The 8990-nt window shown below is 39.9% G+C and overlaps 1 protein-coding gene across 1 annotated transcript; it reads right to left on the bottom strand.

Moving 5' to 3' along the window:
• Positions 1-5806: 5806 nt before the first annotated feature.
• Positions 5807-7649, bottom strand: Mospd1l1 (motile sperm domain containing 1 like 1). The gene is made up of 2 exons (XM_063273786.1): positions 6717-7649; positions 5807-6607 (listed from the first exon to the last, which is right to left on the bottom strand). The coding sequence occupies exons 1-2, from the start codon at positions 7467-7469 to the stop codon at positions 6536-6538; spliced, it is 825 nt and encodes a 274-aa protein (XP_063129856.1). The 5' UTR covers positions 7470-7649; the 3' UTR covers positions 5807-6535.
• Between the last annotated feature and the right edge of the window lie 1341 nt (positions 7650-8990).

Here is an 8990-nt window from a genome sequence, read left to right on the forward strand (position 1 = left end):
CCATCTTACTTCTGACATGTTTTCATCCATTTCCAAGAAATGACTTAGCATGTGCCTCCTTGGGTTTCAAACTAAATTTGTTTATGAAAAGTTAAATTTATGTAGAGGGGGAACACAGAAAATGATTTAATTCTTTCTCTCAAGAGATTGGAGCCTTGACAAGACTGAACTGAAAGACTGCATGGAAAGTTTCCCCACTGTGGTTGTCAAGCATATGAACACAGAAGCTAGTAGGGCCCATTCTCATCACACTGCAAGGATGGACATGGCTTCATTGAGAGAAAAGCTGAAGCAAGGACAGTACCCGAGGCTACCAGGAGAGCTCACTGCCCCAAATTAACAAGTCCTGACAAGATCACTTGCACAGACATAGCAGAATACCCTCATGCCTTTTTTTTCCTGATTGGCTTCTTGGTATTGAGTTATGTAACATTAATGACATTTTCTAAGGTTCCTACATGCTGAGCACTCCATAGCTTTGTGTCAGGGGAAGGATTTGGTATAGTGTTAGGAGGTGATGGGATAGTTTCTAAGAGAAGTGACTTAAAGAGAAGTTGGGAAGGCCCAGAGTGCAATAGTTCTCTGTCCTTGTTCTGAATGTGTAGATGCAAGGAAACAATGACCACATGGCAAAGTGGGAGGGAAGAGAGAAATTACTTTCTAATGTCTGGGTCCATGATGTCATCTTTTGCTGTGATGGGTAATGTTCACTGTTACCTTGACAGGATGTAGAATGGGCAGCAAGAAAAACCTCTGAAAATGAGGTTTGAAACATTAGGATGTTTCCAGAGAGATTTAACTGAAGTTGAAATAGATGTCTTGCTCGTGGGAAGTGCCATTTTTTGGGCTGAGGTCTTGGACTGAATGAGAGAATGAGAATGGTTGCCTCCTGTTCCTTCCACTGGGTTTGCTCCACCATGATAAACGGTGCTCTCAGATTGTGTGCTAGCATGAACTCTTCTTTCTGAAAATTGCTTCTGTGGAGGGTTTTGTCATAGTAATGACAAAATTAATTCATACAATATCTAATGGTATTTAATAACTTATGTTTCTTTTTGTTCAGAATAATGAATACATGGTCATTCTCACTCAGCTCTCCCCTTGGTTATTTTATAGATTCTGTGGAAAGCATAATCGCAGAGATTTTTTTGTACAAAAATTATATAAAAATAATGTATTATTTTTATGTTTTATTATATTTTATTATATTACTGTGTTCTATATTCTATATTATTTTTGTATTATATGTTAAATATAACACATTTCATGTATGTTATGTGTTACAAGTTATATGTAATGTATGTTATGTGTTATGTTTTAGATGTTATTTATTGTATATTTATATTATATTGCATATTATATCAGAATATATTAATTAATATAATTAGTATTAGTATACTAGCATGTATTATACATTAATGCATATCATATTGTATAAGATATAATATTATATATAATATTATGTAATATATGTATCATTTATTAAATATATCAAATTATATAAATTATATATTATATTATATAAATATGTATATTTTATATAATAGTTATTTTGGATTACAAGTTTTTTTCCATTATGCAAGGAGTATAGTAGAGAACAAGTGGAGCTTGCTTCAGGGTGTCCTGAAAACAGAGAAAGAAAGAGAGAACAAGAGAGAGGGAGAGAGAGAGGAAGCACAGAAGAATGGGGAAAAGTCTCTGCTAACAGAGTTCCTTTAGTGTTCATTCCTGGATTACTTAGTGGCTAGTGCTGCCCACCTTCAGAGCAGGTCTTCCTTTGTCATTTGTCTCAGGAAATGCTGTCAGGCATACTCAGAAGTATTCTTTATTTATTTCCATAGCATATCTCAATTCTGTCAAGTTTACAATCAATATTAATACCCACAAGCTATAAAATTTGTATACATTTTCTAAAAGTGACTTCTTTTTAGCTCTTCTGTTGTTCTATAGCAGAGACCTTAAAGATCTGTGGGTGAGGATCTTTGATATTGGGAAAAATGTTTTATTGGATTCTAGGAGCCTTGTCTTTGCCTCTTCCACTTGTTACCTCTGTGATCAAGAATCACTCAGTATGTCCACAGTTTAGTTTCCTTATTTGTGCAATGAGATGATAGACTGTGGCATCTGTGAGTTTATTTTACTAAGATTTATATACATTCAGTTCTCTAGAGCAATCCATGAGAATGCACTGGTAGGGGTGAGGAATCTTCAGAACCCCGGTCCTCTGCAAGGCCAGCCAATGCTCCTAACCACTATGCCATCTCTCCAACTTTCGATGGAAATTTTACTAAACACATTGAAAACAAGGCTTGGTGTTGTTAAAGTTGGATTCAAATTCAAATTGGAGAATGCTAATGAATTGTCAAGACTTGAGATTTCAAGGGTAAAATAATGAATTTTTATTGTTTTATCATGAAACTAAAGCCCTCATTCACCTTTGTCCTTAGGACTGATGATATAAGAGTAATGCCCCGCAATCTGCTCTTTGGACTGTGGTTTTTGCTCTACATCGGGATTTCTTAGGGTTAACACTCTTGGATTATAGAAATGTCCCTCTGCCTTGGGGACAGAGAGGTGCCGAGTGGCCATCAGTGTGTCCTTTGTCTCTTCTTCCTAACCTGGTAGTGCTCCACGTAGCATTGGTATGAATGGGAGTTCTGGAAAATCTTCAGTGAGCTGTCATGTCAGGTGTTCTTAGGGAATATTCAAATGGCAGGCCCTGTGACCAGAGTTGTGTTGTGTAAATGTCTGACTCACGTACTGTCCAGTAGCCTAGTGGCTATGCTAACAACAAGGAGACAGACAGTGAGAGTTTCAGTAGTTTGCTCCGGGTTACTAATAGAAGTCACTAACAGCATTTTAAAAAGAACTCATTGAGCTTCAGGGGTTGAGAGCATGTGCAGCTCTTCTAGAATATCTGAGTTCAATTTGCAACCACCCCACCACCACAGGCTCACAATTGGCTGTAACTCCACCTCCAGTGGTTTCAGCACCCTCTCTAGCCTCTGTGGGCACTAGCACATCTTTCTCTCCCTCTCCCTCCCCGTTCTCTCTCTGTCTCTCTCTCTCTCTCTCTCTCTCTCTCTCTCTCTCTCTCTCTCTCTCTCTCTCACACACACACACACACACACAGAGAGAGACAGAGACAGAGACAGAGAGACAGAGATAGACAGATAGACAGAGAGGGAGTAGTAAGAGAGAAAAAGAGAGAGAAATAAGAATAAATCTTTAAAAAAATAACCAGCATGTAGAATGTCAGAGCATGTCTATATTAGTGTTCCTGCCTTTTTTCTTATCTCCCTAGCTCTGACTACCATGAGGAGCTATGTCAGAACTGTGGAATTTAGTGGCTCATTTGTCTGCTTCTCTCTCATAGATTATGGTGTGCTATGATGGGCCTGTACAGAGTTTGTGGTTCTTTATTCCTGCTCCTTTGCCCTCATTTCTGAGCACCCAGATCTCTGTATACATTACTCCTCTTCAACAGATTAGAATTCATATTGGCTTGTTCCTCATGGCCTTCCTAGAGATGCAGCATCTTGCCTCAGATCAAGTCATCCACTGGGCTTTCATGGCATTAAGCTGCAAAGAGAAGACTATACTCTAATTGAGTGGAATTCCATCAAGAGTTTTAATATCAAAGACCACATATTTCAGGGTTACAGGTCAGATTATACTCTTGGTCATCCAAACAGAAGCCCTATGCTGTGATTTGACGTTTTCTGGAAGGAAGATACTGTCAAGAGCAGTGGTGGGGAAGGCACGAGCTAGTTTGCCTCAATGGCCACATGCTCTCATGCCTCATGTTGCTGTTCCCCTAAGTCTGTCATTTTAGAATAGGGATGAGGACACCTGTTTTAGAGATTCACAGAGAAGCAGTGCTAAGAGGAGGTAAAGCACTGGAATCATTAAGGAGGCAGCACATTTTGGTGGGGATGGAGAGGAAGGAGCTGCTCGAGAAAGAGAAGGCATGGATGGAATACATAGGGAGGGAGGCTGAGATCATGAAGAAAGGTTGGGGGATCCCCACGAGTCTCCCATTGGAACTGAAGATGCTGCTATGCAAAGACACACACACACACAATTTAAAACATGTAGATATGTATGTGAGGGGTAACACAGAAGACAATGGTTTTCTGACAGCATGATTATTTTTAAAGTTTTAATTTACCAATAGAACTTCTAGAGAGCAAGGAGATAACATGGGCTCTGTCAATTGACTCTTAAGTTTGACTTTCAAAATATTTTCCCTCGTGATTTCTTTTTGAGACAGGGACTCACGAAGTTGTCCCAGCTCCACTTCACCCATGCAGAGATGCAGATATTGAAAGCAGCGCCCTTCGCTGAGTTCACACTTGAACGTCTTCAGCCTTGCATCATGGATACAGTACCAGCATGAACTCTCTTGCACTATATTGGGATTGCAGAGGCCTACAGCTTTTTCTGGGGACCTCCTGGAATCTCTGCTGCTCCACCACACAGATACCCATTGTCAGACTGGTCACTCTCTCACGAAAACTTTGCTGGCACATTCCTTTTTATAACTAACTTTGGAAGATGACTAACCTGTGGATGGGGGACAAGAGGAAGGGAGTACTGAGGGTCTATGCATTTGGATATCATCCTTGCTGTGGGTGAAAGGGTACAGATTTGAATACAGTTCTTTCTTTAAATCTCAGCCCCCTGTTTCCCACATATATCTAGACCATTAGTTTCCTGTTTCTTGATGTCCCAAAGGTCTACGCCACCACATGTTCACTATGATAGATCCAGAAATGACTGCAAGAGTCTTCTTACTGTATCCATGCCAATAGCCCTATGTTGCTGCAACTCTTCCCACTGTGAAGCAGATTCTCTTTTCCCATCACTGGGTTGGGGTGGCTGGCACACACCCCGACTGTAAAATGGAGAAGTGACTTGGTATAGGCTTAGTCAGGCCTCTCTGATGGCTGCTTGTTTGTGAACTAGACTTATTCATCTGGGGAACCAGATCATGTGGAGCAAATGTGACCCCCAACCCCAGATGAGGACCTTCTATATCAAGTTGCCTCTGTATGATGCAGCTGCTGACTACAGATGTGAGCCAGCCCAATTACAGCTGAAAGAACCACACAGCTGAGCCCAATACTGCCCACCGCATCCCAAACCATAAGGTAACAAACCTTTGTCATTAACTTTTTTTTTTTTTGAGTTCAAAGTAGATTTCATTTATGTGCTTTTCAGTCATTACACAATGTACAGACATGATCCACTGAATAGTTTATGCTCCACACAAATGGTTAAACAATGATTTATGAAATACTAAACAAAAAGCTTCTAGAAGCAGAGTATCGTTTCCTGCCCCCTCCCCCAAAAAAATCAGCTTCAGGCATACATTTGTGTTTATGTCTATTCCTTGAGAATGTTACGTTAGCAGTGCATAAAGTTTATTCCATAAAAAGAGCTACAAGAGAATTCGATTTTCAAGAGACTCGATGCATTGTGCTTTCAGATAAAAATCCCAAGAGGAAGATCAGTTGCTGTGACAACAGTTAAACACACAGACGTGAGACGCCAGAGAACACTGTCAAGAAATGGAAGTCATTGTGCTTAGGGGGCTTTTTTTTTTTTTGGTAAATTTACTTGAATAAATAAAAACTTAAAAAACGTCCCAGTGACTGATATAAAATAGACACAGGTATTTAGGGCTTTCTCTACTTGGCTTAAGAGTTTGAAAGCGAAAAAAAAAAAGTCATGTCCTCAGAAACTAATTGTCATCTGACATTCCTAACCAGGGTGAGTCACTTACACTCAGGCAAGCAAGGGACTTGGGAGAAAACCAAAAAGTGATTTTCCCCTTAATACATTAAGGATTAACCAGAAGTAAAACCAGGATGAACCAATTAATTTTAAAAATGCCTACCTTTCTTTAGAACTCTCAGGCCAAATAGGGAAAGCAATCTACTTCTGTGAGGGGCCTGTTCTCTGAACGACAGCCTGTCCTGAAGTTCACGAGATAATTTTAAAACATCTTGTCTTCTGTCACGAGTCCAGGGTAAGCATGATCCCTCAGTAAGTACCTTATGTTTCCAACCCCCTCACACACTGACTATAATATATTCGCTTAAGAAACCTGGCAGCAACTCCTTGTAATGCTAGGAGGAAGTCTATGATTTACATAGTAATGTCGGTGCTTGTGTCTAGGCAATGTCACTTTATGTTCAATCAGCTCAGTTGCTCATATAGGCCTTAAACTTTGAAGGACCCATGACCCTTATCAAAGTGACTTCGAAATCAAAAGAAGAACAATAACATTGAACTAAAGTTATTTGCATAATAGGTATAGAGTTTAAAAGAATGTCTTCAAATAATTTCCTAGATATCAATCGCTCAGAAGTATCTTTGTTGTCTGTAACATAAAGTGCTACAGTCCTTCAAATAAAATTATAGACTAATTGAAAATATATATTATACATTTGCAGTTATTTATAATCATTCCATAATTTGTAGTGTGTTAATGGAGTGGAAGAGATAAAAGGCAGTCCACATTCATATTTTAAGATAAATTTACTTCAGAAGTCAGTTTTAATCCTTGTTCATGTTCTAAGTATAGCCATTGTGATAAGACCTAAGATATAAGCAGCCACTAATTTTTGATTCACACTTAAGTGGAGGTAGAGAGGCACCAGCGATTCCATATCCCCTAGAGTAGGCAGCATCAGGGCCGCAATACATACCACTCCCAGGAAGACAGTTAGCAAACTAGGTCCTGAAGAGACTGCTCTGTTTTCTATAATCCAACCAATTGGGAGGCAGAGGCAGGAAGATGGCTTAAAATTCAAGGCCAGGCTGGGCACTACATAGTGAGTTGCAGGCAGTCTGGGTTTCATACCGAGACTCATAGTTAGCCTTGAAATTCCAAGCTGGGCATGGCAGCCCACAGCATTAATTAGACTTGGGAAACAGAAGGGGCAGGAAATCAGGAGTGACTTGGGTCTTCTTGTCAAACAAGTTACTCTTGGTAACAGAGTCAAACCTTGTCCTGGTTGACAGGACTGCTCAAAAAATACACTCTCGGTTAAGTGCTCCTTTATTCTCTTCTCCTCTTCTTCCTTTTGTTGTTCTTTCGCAGATGGGAGAAGAGTAGCAATAACCTCTTTCCTTCCTAAGGCTTTCCTCTGGCTTTGTTCCGAAACCTGGAGACGGAATTTGTCTATCACACCATAGTGACACGATCGAACATCTCTATGACGAATGACAATATCCACACAGCACTGTGGCTTCACTGCACCAGCAGCATCAATGACAACATACTTATTTGGAGTCGTACACAAAACTTTGAACTTTAAGGCAAACTCATAGGGATTGTACAGAGTCAACACTTGCTTATGTGTTGACTGATCATCTGCATAAAATATTAGCTCCGTGGGAAACACAAAGACAGGAAGATTCCCTTCCACTAACTCTGGTTGTCTTTTTTGTTGATGCATTGGCACTGTATCCCCCTTGCTGCAGCTTCTGTCTTTACAGTCTCAAGTCTATTTTGGACTTTCTTAGATTCAGTTAAAAACTCCAAAGCATTTTGGCAATCTCAGCAACACTGGCTCCTCGGAAAGCAGCTGCGACTGCTCCCTGCTCCTTTGTCAGAGTCTCTGTCATTAACTTTTAAAATCATTTTTAGTATAGCCAAATGAAATCTCGGAATTTTCTTTTTATGAATAAAATTATATTTGGACGCTGTCTTAGACATTAGGTGTCAATTTCCCATGTCAGTTAATTGTTTTTCTTCTATCTTTCCTCATGAAGATGGATATACTTTAAGTTATGACTATTTTATCGGGTGAAGAAATAGTTCAGCAGCTGAGATTGTATACTTACTTCTCTTGATTGTATTCATACACATCACAAATCATTTCTCAGGCTCCTCCTGGTGCCCTCTGCGATTGCTTTCTCTCCTTGTTTCTCAGGGAGAGTAAAACCTGGAACTCTAGTTCTGAGAACTCTGTCATTTAACTCCAATCACCTTTTTGAATGTGCCACAAGAAATGTTCCCTGCAGACATCAGGTTTGTGATATGGGTAGCGAAGGACCGTAAGCTCCCAGGGTGTCCCTCAGGGACCCTGATGACAAGTTCAGACTCTCTTGGATAATGATGACAATCTGCCTTATCTTTGACTCACACAAATGTCCAGTGCAATCAGAAATAAATTTTAGGTAAAAATGGAGAGTTTGAACACTTCATAGACTCTGCACCTTGACCAGTTGTGGTGTTGGTCTCTGTAGGTTGATGCCATTATGCAGGTAAAGACAGATAAGTTAGGTCAAGGCCATGATTGAACAGTAAAACAAATAAGGCGGGGAGAAAGAGAAGAGGGAGAATCAAGATGGAGATGGGGAAGGATGACCCAGATCTGGGTGGTCTTGAATTGCCAAGTAGCTGGTATGGATTTCTGTATGCAAATTTATCTTTTCTAGGCGGGTGGTTTATATCCTTATCCTTTGGTTGTAAGTTTATTGTGAGGATGTATTGTGAATTAAGAATTTAGCATACGAATCTGACTGTTGGGTTACAGTTTGTTGAGTCTTGATTTTACCAGGTAGTTGGGAGTTTACACTTTTAACTACCAGGGACCAGTTGCTGGGAGTATAGGCAGAGTCAGTAACAGGGAGCCATGATGGGCCAACTACTGTTGGACTTCTAGAACCATGATTTTACCAGGTAGCTGGAACCAGAGAGTTCACAGCTAGCAGAGAGCTGCCAGGAGAGATATTAATCTGACATAAGTTATCACTAGTGCCAATGGCCCTTTGGAGCTGGAACTAGGGACTGCCAGGATACACACAGGAACCTATTCTGGCACTTTTTTTATTTTTACTGCAGTGGGTCTCTAAATTAATCACCATCTATGGAAGCTTCTTTGGTAGGGTCAATAGATACATTAATCTATGGTATAATAAGAAGTCATTAGGAACTGTTTTAATACTGTATCTCAGTAGAGTGATAGTAATCG

Source organism: Rattus norvegicus, chromosome 14 (assembly GCF_036323735.1).
Source record: "Rattus norvegicus strain BN/NHsdMcwi chromosome 14, GRCr8, whole genome shotgun sequence".
Classification (NCBI taxonomy): Eukaryota; Metazoa; Chordata; class Mammalia; order Rodentia; family Muridae; genus Rattus; species Rattus norvegicus.

Excerpts from the sequence above, each read along its gene's own strand:
- Mospd1l1 (XM_063273786.1), bottom strand. The coding sequence starts at position 7,469 with ATGCATCAACAAAAAAGACAACCAGAGTTAGTGGAAGGGAATCTTCCT. Across the intron at positions 6,608-6,716 it reads TAACTGTCTTCCTGGGAGTG|GTCTTATCACAATGGCTATA; the intron begins GTATGTATTGCG and ends CTTATATCTTAG.